The sequence below is a fragment of the Lolium perenne genome, chromosome 6 (assembly GCF_019359855.2).
Source record: "Lolium perenne isolate Kyuss_39 chromosome 6, Kyuss_2.0, whole genome shotgun sequence".
NCBI lineage: Eukaryota > Viridiplantae > Streptophyta > Magnoliopsida > Poales > Poaceae > Lolium > Lolium perenne.
The window spans coordinates 210775348-210793287 of NC_067249.2; the positions used below are offsets into that span (position 1 = coordinate 210775348).

The 17940-nt window shown below is 46.4% G+C and overlaps 2 protein-coding genes across 2 annotated transcripts; one reads left to right on the forward strand and one right to left on the reverse strand.

Moving 5' to 3' along the window:
* Positions 1–335: 335 nt before the first annotated feature.
* LOC127306220 (mitochondrial metalloendopeptidase OMA1) lies at positions 336–5733 on the forward strand. The gene is made up of 3 exons (XM_051336846.2): positions 336–1402; positions 1497–1648; positions 5125–5733. Exons 1-3 carry the CDS (start codon positions 452–454, stop codon positions 5375–5377), a joined length of 1356 nt encoding a protein of 451 aa, XP_051192806.1. The 5' UTR covers positions 336–451; the 3' UTR covers positions 5378–5733.
* Positions 5734–8724: 2991 nt separating this feature from the next.
* LOC127306219 (glutamine synthetase cytosolic isozyme 1-1) lies at positions 8725–12277 on the reverse strand. Its single transcript, XM_051336845.2, has 11 exons — positions 12119–12277; positions 11301–11340; positions 11009–11112; positions 10861–10909; positions 10339–10445; positions 10134–10221; positions 9915–10043; positions 9747–9821; positions 9504–9595; positions 9262–9421; positions 8725–9183 (listed from the first exon to the last, which is right to left on the reverse strand). Exons 1-11 carry the CDS (start codon positions 12190–12192, stop codon positions 9031–9033), a joined length of 1071 nt encoding a protein of 356 aa, XP_051192805.1. The 5' UTR covers positions 12193–12277; the 3' UTR covers positions 8725–9030.
* Between the last annotated feature and the right edge of the window lie 5663 nt (positions 12278–17940).

The window sequence follows — 17940 nt, forward strand, 5'->3', positions numbered from 1 at the left end:
GTGGGTCAGTATCGTGTGCAATCCTCAGAGCGGTATCTCAGAGCGGTACCAGTAGGGGTAGCGGTACTACCGCTCCTGGTACCGGTAGTACCGCTATGGCTAAAACAACATTTTCCTCTTTTCCTCTCCTACCATGTTTACCTCGCGACACACACACAAAACCAGAAAGCCTAAGAACTACGCTTCGGTCTTCTGATCATGATGTGTCCGGCGAGGACACCGTACACCTTGCAAACATATTAATGACAAACTTTGTGCACGGTTAGAATTGTTCGAGTATTGTTATCAAACACACAAAACTGCAGATATCCACGCCCAATTCGCCGCCGCCGCTCTTCTCCTCCGTGCCATCTGGCAACTTCCACGAACCCACACCAAACCCCAGCTTCTAGCCTGTACGATCACACCGCTCCCAAAAATCCAACAAAAATCCAACAAAAATCACAACGGCATGAACTACCTCAAGAACTCGCGCTCCTCCCTCTCCCGCCTCCTCCGCTACAATCTCGCCGGCCGACCGCCGCCGCCGCCGCTCCCGGCGGGGCCGACCGCGCGGCACTACTACGCCTCCCCGCGGCTCCCGGGGCTCCTCCGCCCGTCCAGCCGAGGCCTCCTCCGCCACGACCCCACCGCCGCATGCCGTCCACCGCCGTCTCCCCCTCCCCGGCACTACTTCACCTCCTCGCGCCGCCCGCAGGTCATCCACTTCAGCCGCCGCCGCGGCGGCAGCGGCGGCGGCGGGGCGCGGTGGTACCACGACCGGCGCAAGCTCACCGCGGTGGTCCTCATCTCCGGCGGCGCGGCGGTCGTCGTCTACTTCGGGAACCTCGAGACGGTGCCCTACACGAACCGCACCCACTTCATCCTCGTCTCGCCCCGGCTCGAGCGGCAGCTGGGCGAGTCGCAGTTCGCGGATCTCAAGAAGGAGCTGGCCGCCAAGATCCTGCCCCCGCTGCACCCGGACAGCGTCCGCGTGCGCCTCATCGCCTCCGAGATCGTGCGCGCGCTCCACCGCGGCCTCGCCGACCGCCGCGCCGACGACTTCAGCGACGCCTCCTACGGCGACATCTCCTCCGACCTCGCCATCAGGAACCGCGACATGGATGCCGAGGACGTGATGCAGCGCGCCTCGCCCGACAAGGACGCGGGCGCGGCCGCCGCCGCGCAGCGGAACGACGAGCTGCTCGATGACCGGTGGGTCGCCGAGAGCCGGCGGCGGGGGAAGGCGCGGGGGGCGCAGCCGCAGACCAAGCATCTCAACGAGCTCAACTGGGAGGTGATCGTTGTCAGGGATAACATGGTCAACGCAATGTGCTTGCCCGGCGGTAAAATTGTTGTCTTCACTGGATTGCTCGACCATTTCAAGACTGATGCTGAGATCGCAACTGTGCTCTCCCATGAGGTAAAAGTTTGCTCATTGGACTATCGGCTCACATATTGTTTTTGTTGCTTTTTTACACTGCGTTTGAATTTACATTGTTACCTCTATCTTTTAGATTGGGCACGCTATCGCGAGGCACGTGCCAGAGATGATCACCAAGGGCATGTGGTTTACTATCTTGCAGATTGTCATCCTACAGTTTATTTACATGCCAGACTTGATCAATGCAATGTCAAATTTGCTTCTCAGGCTGCCCTTCTCGCGAAGGTATTCATTTCTGCATTTTGCATTGTTCATGAAATTTCGGTATTTGCATTCTACACATGATAAGTTGCATATATGACTGAAATGACATGCTCTCACAAATCTGTCAAAGTCAATAAATTTGGACCAAATGGGTTTGATTTATCTATATATATCTCATTTTGTTGTAATTTATACGGATCTTGCTTCAAGTGTCTCTCTGTAGGTCACCCTAAACTAATTTGAGCCGTCCTATCATTTCTGTTTAATGTACCACACATCAGTCAGAATCTATCTAGGTAAAGTGATCTTTGTACCACATTAACAAATAAAAAGTAATTGTCACCAATGTCCAAGTTGGGTCGAAAACTATTACCATTGTCATTTGACTTGGCAGATGCTCTGAAGAAGTACATGCCTGCAATCCAGGTTTGTAACTTCATGAAGCAACTAATGTGAGCAGCCCTATCAAAATATTTCAGCTTTTGCCACAGATAAGTGATAATCTATCTAGGTGAAGTGATCTTTGTACCACATTAACAACTGAAAAGGTTTGGAAAGTCTCACCATTGCCACCGACATCCAATTTATGTCAACTATTAATAGTATCACTTGTCATTTGATCTGGCAGATGCTCTGAAGAATTATATGCCTGTAGTCCAGGTAAACTTCATAAAGTGTCAAGATATTTGCTCATATCCTTTCATGGATTTACATTTATATTTTAGGTTATTCAGAGGCACCTTTGAGGCACATACTTTTTATAGGGACTAACTCACAGTAGTGGCATTTCAAGTAATAAAACCCATGGCGCTTGATAGTTCCAATGGTTGGCAGAGTCCATTTTGATAGACTTATTAACTATTCACAAAGGTAGAAACTAGACCAAATAAGATTTAAAATACCATATTTCATGTGTACCGAAGCCTGGGCATGGAATTGATCACCAAACACCAAATTGACTAGAATGATAATAGGATATCACCGCGGCGGAGCTTTGCGCCAAGTGGCTAGGCAAAATAGAGGGTATTTTAGCCAAAAATTGCTAAATATGAAGGAATGTTAGGTAAAAGATATTTTGGCAGCGCCGTCTCCACCCATAGCTACACTGTTGGGATGACTTTCTTGTAAATCTATTACACCTCCTACCAAAGTTGACAAGGATGAAGCCCTTCTTGTACATTATCAGAATCCTATTACAAATACATTATCATTTACAGTGGATGAAAGTTCCGCTGTCTGTTGATTTTATACCAGAATTCACTCATAAAAAAGTTTTAAATGTACAAAATCGATCATTCTGAGGATTGGGTTGTGTGTATTTGCGATTCTCAAGCCTTTTACCATTTGGTAAGTTTGCACAATTACCTACCGGCAAAACCAGTCCCCTTGACAAGTGCGTGTTCCAGTATGAAGCAGTGGTCACAGGTCAGTGAGGATCTTCAGTGATGGGAAAATTTGAAACATGGGAAAATTGGTCTTTTACCCAAAAGTTTACTGGTCTTAGATCATCTACCCAAAGTTGAATGTCCACTAGTAAAATACCCATTAGGGACTTGAGACCAAATAAATTATCGTTCAGTCTGCTGGTCACAAGACTCTTTCTAGCCCTTGGGTGACAAAACGGAGCTGGGCACAAGACACTTTCTAGGCCAGCTTATGTGAAGCAGATTCAAACCCTCGCTACACAAAGTTCATGCATTTAGCTACATGTACCGGTGATTTGCAACCTGATCACTATTACTTCAGCCTCAAGTTGATCAATATTGCTTCAGACTAAGTAAAAAACTAATGGAAGTACTGATTGACTTATGTTTCTGATGGTAGTGCTAATATTTCTAGTAATTAGCTGCCAACACCTGCATGCAGATAAATGACAGCCATCAATATGTGATCCTTCAACACCTATAAGGACCATCCCTGCCCAGCCGATGCGAGGAGTGATTCAACCAGGGAAGTGAAAAAGGAACAATCAACTCACATAGCTATTAAAGGGTCGTGCTCGCCTTGGACTGCTGTCGAAGGCGTCCAGATTGGACCGCCGCCTTGGACTGCTGTCCAAGGCGTCCAGATTGGACCGCCTAGGTGTCCAGGTCGTCGCTTAGGCGAGGAAGGCGTCGCTCTGGGCGATTTTGGACGCCATGGCCTGGTCGAGCGGGAATCCAAAATTGGAGCGGGAATTAGAGAAGGCCACAGGAAGTGAGGGGAATAGAGAGAGAAGACAGGGAGGAACCGATTACTCACAGTAATTGACTGATTGAGAGAGAAATTGGCGGTCTGGGAGGGAAATTGGAGGCGGGAGAGAAGAGAGAGAGGAGGGAGCATGGAGGGAAATTGGGGGCCAGGGACAAGGGAAAGAGAGGGAAGAGAGAGAGAGGGGAACAGACCAGGGGAATCAGATTGGAAGAGAAGAGAGAGGAGGGAGCTCCTCTCAAGCTTCTGGCGACTCCTCCCCCTGGTGCAGCCCTCTCAAAGGCGTTGCCTTGCAACCCGCCTTGAGTGCCAAGGCGTTGAGCCCCCCCCCCCCCCCAGTGCGTTGGGCCGCCTGGCCGCCTTTAAAACCAGCATATGATTGTTCAAAATAAAATACTCTGTACAACCATTTCTAGCAAAATAAAAATAAAAAAAACCTCGACTATAGTAGAATATTGACTGTTAAGCCTCGTCGGTACAAGCTATCATTGGAGCTTTCTATGATGAAAGCCCGTCGCCTCGCCGTTGAGCTGATATATGACATGGCCAATACTTCCTTGCACACGACTGCCAAGCAAGCAAGTGCAGACATTGAGTGCTTCTGCCTAGTGCATCTGAAATGTTGCATCATAGGAGCTACGATGTGTAGCTATAGGAAGTCAGCAGTTGTCTTGAAACAAGATGGCAAGTAACTGAAGTCATCTCCTTAAACATGGACTAGCTGCTGATCCGTTGGTGTTCTGATCTGTCACTTTTGTTCTGATTATCTGCTCCATTGATTGAGTAGCTGGTTGTGTACCTATCTGCCTTGCCCAATCTGGATCCGCTGATGCTACTTTCTGTCGATATGAAATTTTCCTGCCACTTTTTGATGTAGCCTTGATTGCTTCGTAGATACATCAAGGTTTTATTCGATTAGGCGAACCCTGCACTACTGTACTCTGTTCAGTTTTTTACCCATGGATAATCCTCCATGTTCCCTATTACGAAAGAGTTGTGGTGATAATGTCATCCATGTTTGACCATGGATAATCCTCCATGTTTCTCGTAAGCTGTTTTAGTACTAGTGAGATTATTTATTTGTAGGGACAGTCCTGTCTTTTGTCCATCGTAAAAAGTAAACTAGTGTTTTTTAGACGGGGCGAGCTGGTTAGCTGAATTCTAGTAGCTGCAATATGCCAGTATGTTTAATTGTTATGCCATTAGTCTTCCGGGTGCTGTACAGTTGTCAACCTTGTTATTTCATTGTCAAATCTATGCAAGAAACTCTTGTTGGAAGCTTTTCTGATGATGTTACCTGTGTATAGGATGGAGATAGAGGCAGATCACATTGGACTCATGCTACAAGCTTCTGCTGGTTTCGACCCACGCGTAGCTCCTACAGTCTACGAGAAGCTAGGAAAGATCGCGGGAAATCAATCAGTGCTGAAAAACTACCTCTCCACTCATCCTTCTAGCCAGAAACGGGCCGAGCTGTTGTCACGAGCCCAGGTAATGGAGGAGGCGATGCAGTTATACAGAGAAGCTCGTGCTGGCCATGGCACCGAAGGTTTCCTCTAAGGTTCTTGCTTTTTAGTAGCTGATGCGGAGGGACGCTCTTGTTACCTGCACAGCTATATAGTATGTAAGAAGAGCGTGCTCTGTGTCTGAAGATGTATGTTCTTTGCCTTGTTATTACGGTCTGTTCTTGTCAGCCACGTTTGCCAAGCAGATGGTAGCTGCTTAATTTGTGATTAGGAAAAAGGAATAGATGATTGCTGTCAATAATTGGTGTCTCAGAGCAGCTTCTACAGCACAGGTTTCCTTGGTCTATGGGGATGTTCCTGATGATGTTGATTACTACTTTTTTGTCATCTATTCAGCTTGTAGTCAGCTAGTCTTGGAATATTCAGATCTCAACCACTAGTTTGTTTTCATTTAAATAGCCAATCACTTCTAACTGAGTTGTCATGGAAACCTTAATCGTCCGGGCCTGCTATCAATCTTGACGTGCTTGTTCACTTCGTATTTGCGAATCAGATGGTAGTTGCTTCATTTGTTATTAGGAAAAAAAAAAGGAATAGATTAGTGCTGTTAATAATTGGTGTCTCGGAGCAGCTTCTGCAGACCTAATTCCTTTGATTTATGGCGATGTTCCTGATGATGTTGATTACTACTTTTTTGCCATCTACTTGAATTTGTGTAGTCAGCTAGTCTTGGAATATTCAGATCTCATTCTCAACCACTAGTTTGTTTCCCTTTAAATAACCAAGCACTTCTAACTGAGTTGTCATGGAAACCTTAATCGTCCGGCCTGCTAGCAATCTTGACGCGCTAGTACTTGGTATTTAGTCAATCTATACACCCATTTGATAACACATTCTAGATATATACACTATTCTGTCTACCTACTGAAGATCCAAAATTGCACGAGCAAGACTAGGTAGTGATGCTTCTCCACCCAACAACCCTCTCGCCGATACCATTCATACACTGATACACGTTCGGTGGCATGGCATCAGCGTGGGATTCCGCGACTTCTGGTCAGTTGCTTGAAGATCAATCTGTCTATCTGGGCGATTATCCTACTCTCCAGCCCACCGATCGATCTCCGTCTCTTCCGCTGGCGTCTCTCATCCTATGAGATCTGCAAATTGCTTGCTGCCATACACAATGCTCTCCTCCTCCTCGGAAACGCAATAGTTTATCAAACTACAGTGTACAACTACATAATATAAGCTGGGAACACGCTGCAAGGGAGAGTGATTTGGCTGGTTTTGTTAGCTTTTCGGTGCACGAAGTGTCGCTCGCTGATTTGCTGTTGCTTACACTCATGGTGATCATACTATTCCATGATGCAGTGTTCGACACTTGGATTTGGGCTAATGAGACCTTTCCGGCAGCTAAAGGATGCCGGCCTTCGGCTCGCCACTTGGGTCGCAATTTCGCAGTGTATTTTGACCAAGTGGTCGCGTTGAGACGTGCAAGCGGGAGCTTGAACACTGGCAATTTTTTGCTGTGCCGTGATAGACCGAGGTACCAGCAAAGCAACAACAGGTTGACCGGCCAGGCAGAGATGACGGCCATGGCTGGCTATTTCTTCGCCATTTCCAGATGCGATGAAAAGTGAAGTGATTCGAGCGCCGAGTACAAAGTCGAGAGGAGTTGGTGAGGACGAAGCACGTCAACGGAAGAAGTTCACAATAATGGCGTCCACTGTCCAGGAGCGGTGGTTGGGCGAAGAAGATGGGGCTACGGTAGTACTTGACGCGGCGTTCTGAACTTCATACCACTGTTGCGTCGGACCTACCACTAGCGTGCCGTGACAAGTATAGGAGTAGTGTGGATGGACGGCCAGGAATGAGTGGGAGCCGTGATTCTAGATCCTAGTTGGGAATTGTGGGACATCGTTTTTGGGTGCGACAAGCGATCGATCAGGAACGTGCAAGCTTATCGCGATCTCTGATTGATTCTTCCCCTCTGGTACACGACGATCATGCTGCCCTGGCTTTTCAGGAACACACTCACCTCCAATTATCTTTTCGAAAAGGTTTTTTTTTGCGAAATATAGTACAGGAGTAGACGCTCGCATATACGTACATACACTCACCTCTATGAACGCACGCGCACACACACACACCCTACCTCTATGAGCACCTCCGAGAGACTGCGTCCAAGAAATTTCATCCGGTGGGTCTTGAGATTGACGAAGTCACCACATGTGCCTCGCCGTCGACGAAAACGTCGCCTCCCACTAAAGAATATTCCGCCTTTTAATGAGACACCAAAGTGTGGACTGGAGGTGCCACTGCCCTCCTAACCACCCAACCACAAGTTAAGGGTGTGTTTGGATTGCTACCAAATTATACCCTACCAATTTTTTGGTCATGACCAAAAGATTGGTTGTTGTTTGGATAGTTGCCAATTTTTTGGCTTGCCAATGCTCCACTACCAACTCTAGTTTAATTTTTTAGCCAATGTTGGCCAACTTGTGGGTAAGGAATAGCTCAACAAAAATATTGGCTAGCCAAAATTTTGGTGGGGCAATCTTGGGCACAAACCAAATACACCCTAAGTTTTTCACCCGATTTATAAACAAAGTTAAAAAGGGCTAAACGGTTACACATTGACAAGGGACTCTCGTAAAAAGCATATTAATCAAAGATTAATAAAAAAAAGGAAAAATACCAAATATGCCACCAAAGACACCAAAATAGGACCTATTGGCACCAGAGATCCATAAGGATGCCCCCAAAAGGGTAACGGAACGCGTCAGACGGTCAAAGGTTTTCACCCAGCACACACGTGGAGAAAGTACCCACTCTAGAACCCGGAGAGGATTACGAAATCCGCAGACATGGCTATCGATGGTGCCGGAGCACCAATTTTTGCTTGGAAAAAACTTCGAATCACTCTCAATATTTAGGACTGCCCACTTTCCCCAAGTCAAGCATTCATAATGAGATGATAGCTGCATTTGTCGAAGCACCGCCAACACTAAAACCCCAGAGCATCCCGATGACCAAAGAGCAAGAACATCAACATCGCCCATCGCTAAGAGACGCACACGCAGCCAGACGCAGTCCCTCCCCTTATCAGCCAGGCACTCTTCTATTTCGAAGGCTTGTTTCTTATGATTAGGAGGAACTCATCAAATTCAAGAGCTTCATTGATTCCAAGTCATTTAGGTGGGCAAGAGAGCAACGGGTTGATTTATATTTCCAGTTTGCGGCCCTTTGTTCCAGTAAAAGGGTCACTCGTTATGACGTTGCCTCCCACTCGTAGCGCACTAATGATTTAGCGTCAGCTAAGTTTCATCCACGACCATTGGAAGTGCAACAAGTGCTTTACAAAGTTGCACCACTAGCAATAAAGCAACACCTAAAGATAATCATAGACAACAACCATCCGTAACATGAGACAAGTAATTTGATTTGGTACCACGGATGCGGTACGGACCATGTTTATTATCAATTGATTACACGCGACCAGACAGGCAAGTGGAAAGCAATAGAAATGTTCCGACACGCCCCTTGCCACCCACCATCCAAAGACAAGGAAGAGACCAGACCCTGAACCTAACTAAAACGGACTGGAATAGTATGTAACCAAACTGGAAAGGAAATGTTGGAAGAATCTTGTCCACAGCACCAACGCAATCGCCAAACCCTCCAATTGCCACCACCAAACCCACTGATCGATCACACGACGAGCTGAGCTAAGCCAGAGGCGCTTCAGGGCTTCCACAGGAGGGTGGTGTCGGCGATCATGGCGGTCACGACGTAGGGGTCCATGTTGGACGCCGGCCGACGGTCCTCGAAGTAGCCCTTGCCGTTCTGCTCCGTCTCGCGGCCAACACGGATCGACGCGCCACGGTTGGCAACACCCTGAAGAGCAAAAACAGTTTATCAGAACCACTCCTGTAACAAGACACAGATTCAGGTGATTCGGAGCAATGCACGTACCCAGCTGAAGGTGTGGATGTCAGCAGTCTCGTGCTTGCCGGTGAGACGGCGCTCGTTGCCCTCGCCGTAGGCGGCGATGTGCTCTTTGTGCCTCAGCTTGAGCTTCTCGACGGCGGCCACGATGACCTCGAACCCACCATCCTTCCTCATCGAATCAGTGCTGAATGCAAAATTCACGATCAGTAATAAAGTTCAGAAGAAACGAGGTTTTTCGAACTGTGTGTTCATCGTGATCGTCTTACCTGTAGTTTGTGTGGGCACCAGCACCGTTCCAGTCACCTGGGATGGGCTTGGGGTCGAATGTGACGATGACTCCAGCGATCTCAGTGATCCTCTGAAGAAAGAGATATGACATTTAATGACAATAATTTTAACTGAAAACAAATGCAGTTTGAGATAACACACTATCAGAAGACCAGAATAAGATCACATGACTATCAGATCCACTTCCTGATTGAATAATAATAATATTATTATTATTATACCTCAAGAATGTAGCGAGCAACCCACACTTGGTCACCAGCAGAAATGCCAACGCTTGGGCCAACTTGGAACTCCCACTGAAAACCGATCATAAATTTACCATGGTCAGAAAAGACAGTAATAATTTATCCAAGGCACAGAGGATGATAATGTACAGAAGTAGTATTCACCTGCCCAGGCATGACCTCGCCGTTGATGCCACTGATGTTGATGCCTGCATAGAGGCAGGCCTTGTAGTGGGAGTCAACGATGTCACGCCCAAAGGACTTCTCCGCACCAATACTGCAGTAGTAAGGACCCTACAAATATAGTTGAGATAAGTTAGGTTACACTTCAACACACTTTGCACCAAATTCAACCAATCAAGCAAACGTATAATTGAGATGTACCTGAGGACCGGGGAACCCACCAACGGGCCAGCCAAGAGGCCAGTTGATATCCTTCTGCAGGAGGGTGTACTCCTGCTCAATACCGTACCTACCATTACAACAACAAGGTCCGTCAGTCAGTCAATCAATTATCATTACAAAACAGTTAGACGACTATTTCAAGTGTTGTGATAATTATTAATCAAATACTATGCATATTATATACCATGGCTCCTCGGCAGCAACAGCAGGGTTGCTGAAGACCTTAGCAGCGGCGTTCCTCTTGTTGGTGGGGATGGGCTCGCCAGCTGGGGTGTAGCAATCGCACATGACCTGCAAGTTGTTCGAATTTAGTAAAGGGGGATCTGGATTATTGTTAAGGATGTTGACAAAACGGCCATCGGATTCCTTCACTGTAGTTAGGTAGACCGGACACAGCAGGCCTAATAACCAAAGAGGAGTAGTATCTATTTTTTTGGGTGGTCCTAGACTTCATAATTTGCTGTAGAAAAGACTTGATAGATTTTGTGAGAGAAATTGATTTCTTGTTGTTAAATAGTGCTTGATTAAACAATACAGCTTCTACATCAGAAGAGATTCAGGTTGATCTCCCCTCATAATGATACTGGAGCATGAATAGTTGACCTGAAGACTTGGATCAGTCAAGTGCAGTGACACATACTACAAGTATACAGATCACTTGGACAGTTGTATTATTTCGAGAGTTTATAGTGGAGTAGTGACTCACAAGGATGTTGTTTCCCCTCCTGAATGGGTCCTTGAAGATAGCCTGTGGGCTGCAAGATGACACATCCCCAAAGGCAAAGAAAGTTACTCCTGGGATCCAAAGTAAGCAAGCATGGAAAACAGAGTAAACCTTGGTGGGTGGCACTTACTACAGGATGACCTCGCTGTCCTCGCCGGGGGCCTGGCCGGTGCTGGAGCCGTCGTAGTTCCACTTGGGCAGCTTGCTGGGATCGGAGACCGGGCCGGGGAGAGTCTGCACCAACCAATCAGAACAGTATATGCAGAGTTAGCGGAACAGTATATGCAGTTAGCAAAAAAGGATCTCGCAAGCTCAGATATAAGCAGAGCAGCAGCTCAGCGGAAAGGTGATAAGACACGGCACGGGATCCTTGCCGTGCCGCTGAATCTTTACTGCTGAGATGGTGAGTAGTAGTATCTTACCCTGGCCTTGCTCCTGAGATCCATGCCAGATCCGCCGATCCTGCAATAAAAGGAGAGGATCCATACATGATTAATTATAGAAAGAAGAATCCAAACAAATTTAAGACAGACTATTTACCATATACGGTTTGTGTTGATTTTTTTTACAGCGCACAGTAAAACTGTATGATCGAAGGTCGATCAAGGGAGGTGGAATTATTGGATGGATCGTCCGTTCAGGAGATGGAAACAAAGCATCTGACCGACGCCATGTTACGCGTGGGGAGGACCAGGGGCCGGGCGGGGGCGGCTAGCAGAGTCTGGCCACTTCGGGGATCCGCCTCTCCAAACAGGAGAAACACGACGAGTCCGTACTACTAATGGTACGATTTACGATCCTTCCGTAAGCATATCCAAAACATCCAGAACGGGGAGCAAATCGGCACCCAAAACCGTTTCTCTCGCACGGGGAAACGGCTTCTTATTTCTTGTCGCCATGGAGAGCGCGCAAGAAGAAGAAAGGTGGTGCTAGGGCCGCACGAGCACCACAGCCGCTCACACGGATCGTAAAAGCGAAGAGATTAAAAGAAAAACTAATACTCCGGAACGAATCTGCCCGGCGACGCGAGCCAGAAGGAACCCGGCCGGACGTTTCGCTGGAATAATCCCCCGATGAGGATCAGGCCGGCTAATGATCTCTCACTCCTCTCGATGAACGCACGCGCTGCCGTCGCCGGCGGCCAGGACGCCACGACGTAGAAACGGCCGTGGGGCGTAGCCCGTAACGGAAGATCCCGAGGAAGGAGGAGGAGCGGTGAAAGCGGGTAATAAGGGCGTACCATATGTACTCGGCGATGATCTTCTCCGTGGAGCCGGAGAGGTCGAGGTTGAGGAGATCGGTGAGGAGCGCCATGGCGTGGGGACTGAGGGCGAGGATTAAGGAAGGCTGGCGGAGGAGGACGATGGGGTTCTGGTGCTGGTGGGAGATCGGGAGGGCGGCTATATAGCCGCGTACCCAGCTGGGCTGGGATGGCAAGGGAAGCAAGTTGTTGGCTGGCTGGCCTCGCCCAATCCGTACGTACGTATCCGTGTACAAAAACCCCGTTCAAGAAACCAAAACGTATCCGCGTACATCACCGCCGCGCCGCTATACGCGCGAGCACGCGGTATGAGTATTCCGTATTGGACTGTATTTCTCTCTATCACTCGGTGTACCTGCACGGTGCCGTGGGTGGGCCCACTCTCGGGCTCTCGGCTTTGCGAGTTCCGGGGATAAAATATTTCCGGTTGTTTGGTTGGATCGGCACACCGGGGGTAGGTGCGCGCTGACCGTCGCGGCACCTTCAATCTCCTACGCTATACCATGACATGCGGGACCGGACGAGGGCGGACCCGCTGGCAGTGAGAAGGTCGGGACGCGACCGGTCAGACGGGGTTTGTTGCGGGGAAAATAATTCGTTGTATCGCGGACGCCACAGCTTTATCGGTGCGGATTTTATTTATCAGTTCCGAGAATAGGGGTAAACCCGGTTCCTGCGTGCGTGCGTAGCTTTTTCCAAGGAAAAAATAAGGGAGTAATGCTTTTTTCCAACGCTTTGGAGAGGAGGAGTCCAAATCCAAATAAATTGATTTCAAATGCACAGCCTGTTGCTGGCCATACCAGCACAGCATGGGCGGGGCGTAGATTCCTGGAATCTTCATCACACGGCCAGCCCAGCCCAGGGATCTTGCCTAAATTATGTGCATAAACTCTTTCCGCATTTACGTGATCACATTAATTTCCCCTACTCCTGGAGAATCTTTCTCTCTAGCCGCCTGCCTTTTTCTGTTCGAACAGTACCAAATTAACCGGGGTCAGTAAAACCGGGAGAAAAAACGCGCACGTGATGTACGGAACAGGAGCGAAAAGAGGTTTCCCGGTTCAGGGAAAAAAGTTCGGTGCCAGGCGCGGTTTCGTAACGCCAGAGCGCACGTGAACCAATTGCGCAGCGCAGCGGTACAGGACTACAGGAGTACAGGGGGTGCACGCATTCATTCATTCATCAGTGCACGGATGCGGTGGATCTTATCTCTCCACGTCCGATGATGTGTGTGAATCTCGGCTGGCCTGCCGGCGTCTGGCTCCGTGTGGGTACGCCCTGAATTCGTTACAACTTATTTTTGAGCGGAGGTTACGTGTATTTGTACGGTTTTCCGTATCAATCTGCCGATTAGCTTCGTATGTCTACAATTAGGTATAATCTGCATCAATCCGTTTCGATTATAATAATAGGTCAATAATATACTATAAAATTACGTCGCAGGTTTATGTAAATTTAAATATATCTTGCGAAAATCCATATTTGAACATGGGAACATACTCCTGCTGCACAAGAAAAACATTTTAAGATGCTTAAAAAATCTAATAAAAATTTGGCGCATATGTATCTACATTAAGGATTAATTAATTAAGGCTTAAGCACATATGATGTCGAGATGCACACGTCAGTTTTTTTTTTTTGATTTTTTTAACATTTTCGGCCGCCCCTATTTCATAAACCAGGAGTATCAAAACATCTTCTCCTCCGTACCTTGACACTCTTTATTGTATAGACATATTCAAATTTAGAAGAAAAAAAATCAACATAAGGTAAATGATACAAAAATAGCAATATCTGATCGAAGCAAAACAGTTACACGCACCCTCACCAAGTGTGTTTACTAAAGAAGAGATGCACACTTACATGATTGACGAAGTAGCCACAGAAAGGGCATCTCTAGGAGGCCGACGTAAAAGGATCGACCTATTCCAAGCCTAATTTTGGGCTGGAATTACGTCTGCACGGATGGATAGCAAACCACGCGTGCATGACTTAGCTTATGCACCGACATCAATAGCCCGCCCCACCTTCTGCATGTGTGCCCGTAGTTTCGGGCGGTATCAATCGGTCTTATGTGCCGCCATCAATCAACACCGCTAGGGTGGGGCGACGTCTGATGTGGGCATTACCCTTCCGGTACCTGATAACAGGGGGTTCATGAGGATCACTGCGGTCCATGGTGGACCAATACGTTGGTTGCAGCGGTGGAAATATATATTTTTCGAAAAGGGGATATGACCCCAGCCTCTACATCGTGGTGATGCACACGACTTTTATTAATAATCCAGTCACAACAAAAGTATGTTGTACATAAAAAGTCACGGATCACTCATGATCAATACATAAATCAATCATGAAAACATACAAAACTGCAACTAGACGAACTAAGCATCATGTAGTCGACTAGTGTGACACCATCCAGCATGGGACAAGATATTATGTGCGGTGGAAAGATATAAGGAGATGGATTCCTGATGGACAAGGCAATGAGATATTGATTAAGGAAAAGATAGATAGATCTTGTTGTAACCTAGTCGAATCCGTACAGTACTCTCGGGACCTGACCTCCTATATAAATATTAGGAGAGGGCCTGCTGGAGCCTATCCACACAACCTACACAATCTCGCATACACTAAACCCTAGAAACCTCGCTTCCCGGGAGATCACCACTACGCAGTCTATCGGATGTCTCATTATAACTTTTTTCATGGATAATCAAGATCAGACAAGCAGGAGTAAGGATTTTACTTCATCGAGAACTCCGAACCTAGGAAAATCTCGCCTTTCGCTCGTTTGGTATCCGATGTCTCATGCTAACCTGCAGGATTCCATCAACCCTAAGTTTCTCATGGTGTGCATTGCCGAGAAGCCCCCTCATCAATTGACATTGTCTGTGGAAAACATTTTTTTATGAATTAGGTGCGCGCTGGCCGTCGCGGCAACCTCACCCTCCTCTGCTACCCGTACACGATGACACGCGGGATCGTATGAGGCCGGACCGGTAGGGCTGGGACGCAACCGGTCCGACAGGGTTTGCTACGGCGAAAGAGTAATGCTTTTTCCAACGCTTTGGAGAGGAGTCCAAAGTCAAATAAATTGATTTGAAATTCACAGGCTGTTGTTGCCCAATAATGCTGGCCACCCCCACTGCCTGCCCTGCTCTCCCAACATGGGGTGCAGATTCCTGGAATCTTCACACAGCCAGCGCCAGCCCAGGGATCTTCTCCTCCTACCGAAATTAAATTATGTCCATATAAATTGTTGCCGCATTTAAGCGCCTACATTATGTTTTCCTATATCCTGGAGATCCATGGTTTTAACACGGGAGAATCTTTCTCTAGCTTTATATGTCCTTTTTGAACAGTACAAAATTAACCGGGGTATGTAACTGCAAGAGTCACGAGGGGAAGAAAAAAACTACGAGGTGGAGCGCACGTGACTAGATACGGCAGGGAAGAGGAACGTAAAAGGTTGAGGTGTGGTTTCGTAACGCCAGCGCGCACGTGATCCAAATGTGCAGCGCAACGCACCGGTATAGGACAGGTGCACACATTCATCACTGCATGGATGCGCTGGATCTTATCTATCTTTTCCGCGTTTGATGATGTGTGTCCATCTCGGTTGGCCTATCGACGTCTGATACTCTGATTGCGTGTAGGTATTGGGGGCTGACTGAACTATAGTTACTATTTCCTCCGATAATAGTAAGGCTGGCTATTGTGGTAAGTATCAAATAGTAATATTATGTATATAATACTTGTGTATAATATTATCTTTATAGTAGGCAGTATTATGAAGTAGTATCATAATCATACTATATTTGTTGCTTTTAGAATATCAAAGCAAATTTGTATAGTACAAAATTTGTTTCGCATTAACTTTTCTCGTGATATGCGTGATACACTATTCACCTATGTTACTCTAATTTTTTCTCTTCTTATTAATTAGTTGTCACATCATCAGTTTTGTGCATGATACTAGCTAAAATACTAGCACTATGGCTAGCCACCAAAAATAAAAGAATGCACATAAAACTACAAAGAGTAACCAGCTAAGTAGAGGTTCTTTGTGTTTAAATTTAACTCTATGAGAAGTGAGCAAGATATCCTTCTTGAAGAGTGCTCTCAACCGCGTGAAACTAGTATTTTTGGTGTTGGAAAATATGACCATTCCCTTCTTTCCAAATATTCCATGTTGCACAAACTGCAACCTCCATGAAACATGGTCCCAAGAACGATTGCTTACGTTCCTGAGATATTCTCTTTACGTAACCATTGAATCTGCACATAGTTCCAACATCTTGCAGCAAATGGACAGGTGAAGAAAAGGTGATCTCTAGTTTCAACCATGTGACGGTGACACAAGATACACTCAGAAGCTCAATTAAGGTGCCAATGCCTCCTTTGAATCATATCCTTCGTATTGATCTTATCAATGATCATTAACCAAGCAAACACTTTCACCTTTGGTAGGCATTTGCTTCTCCGCAACCATTTGATTTTTCTTCAGCCAGCAACCTTCGAATAGGAATTTATAGTGACTGGAAGGTGAGTAAGCACCATTATTTAGGGAATAAATCCACTGATCTTTCCCGCTGTTAATATTATTTCTTAGCTCATTTAAATTCGTCTGTAGGGACTGCATTTCATCAAAAGCTTGGACAGATAGTAACAAATAAAACATGCTTGCTAGATTCTCAGATTGTAGAGCTTCCATGACATAAGCATCAGGGTTCAAGGCAAAAGAGAATAGTCTGTCATAAGAATGTGCCAAAGGATCATGATTTGACCATTTATCGTTCCAGAGAAGCACTGAATGCCCTGAACCAATGTTACATGATGTTAAGCCTCTGTGCTGATAAAAAAGAGAGCAAATATCCTTCCACCAAAATGAACCATCCTTAGCCGTAGCATGTGGAACCTTCCCCTGATAGTGTGTCTGCCAAACTAGGTCTGCCCAAGGAATATTTGCTTTGTTCATAAATTTATCCATGAACTTTAGAAGCAGGGCATCATTCTGGATTTCTAGGTTCATAATGCCTAGGCCGCCTTTGTCCTTGGGTTTACATATATTGTTTCCTAGGCACTAAAGATTGAGCATGTTTCTTCCATTCTTTCCTTTTTGCCCATAGGCAATGTCTCCTGCCTCTGTCAATAATTTTTATAGTTGTTTTCTGAATCTTCATGGTGCACATATAGAATGTTGGCAAGGCTGAAAGCATGGAATCTATATAAGTAAGCCTTCCTGCATAGGATAAAAATCTGGAACAAGCATTTAATCTTCTCCCAACTTTATCCAATAAAGGGGACAAATCTTGGACAGTTGGTTTTGTGGTACCCAAAGGCAAGCCTAGGTAAGTAAATGGCATAGTTGTAATTCGACATTCTAGAATATGATCCAAACCATCTGCCAGCTCATCGGTGCAATTAATTGGGATCATATTAGATTTTTGGAAGTTAACATTTAAGCTAGTTGTATCAGCAAAATCAGATTTTTAAACAAAGCTACCTGAACTTGAAAGACTTCCATGACAACAATAGTATCGTCTACGTACTGGATCACTGGGAAGTCATGATTGAGGATAGGAATAGGGGCATTGAGATTACCCAATTTGAACTGATTATTGATCATAGACTGCGGTAGATTTTTTTTTTTGCACAAAGGAGGGGTCAGACGACCCCGGTGGAGCTAATATATTAAACCACATGGCATGTACATCTTAGAGAAAGTCCCTTTACATCTCTTGTCCAGAGAAGCCTATAATTTGAAGAAGGGACCTTCCACTTTACAAAAACCACCC

What these genes read in the sequence shown, in the direction of transcription:
- LOC127306220 (XM_051336846.2), top strand. Translation starts at nt 452, where the DNA reads ATGAACTACCTCAAGAACTCGCGCTCCTCCCTCTCCCGCCTCCTCCGC. An exon ending in CAACTGTGCTCTCCCATGAG is followed by an intron (nt 1,403 to 1,496) that starts GTAAAAGTTTGC and finishes TCTATCTTTTAG; the next exon opens with ATTGGGCACGCTATCGCGAG. An exon ending in AGGCTGCCCTTCTCGCGAAG is followed by an intron (nt 1,649 to 5,124) that starts GTATTCATTTCT and finishes ACCTGTGTATAG; the next exon opens with GATGGAGATAGAGGCAGATC.
- LOC127306219 (XM_051336845.2), bottom strand. Translation starts at nt 12,192, where the DNA reads ATGGCGCTCCTCACCGATCTCCTCAACCTCGACCTCTCCGGCTCCACG. An exon ending in GTTGCTGCCGAGGAGCCATG is followed by an intron (nt 10,222 to 10,338) that starts GTATATAATATG and finishes TTGTAATGGTAG; the next exon opens with GTACGGTATTGAGCAGGAGT. An exon ending in TTGCTCGCTACATTCTTGAG is followed by an intron (nt 9,596 to 9,746) that starts GTATAATAATAA and finishes CTCTTTCTTCAG; the next exon opens with AGGATCACTGAGATCGCTGG.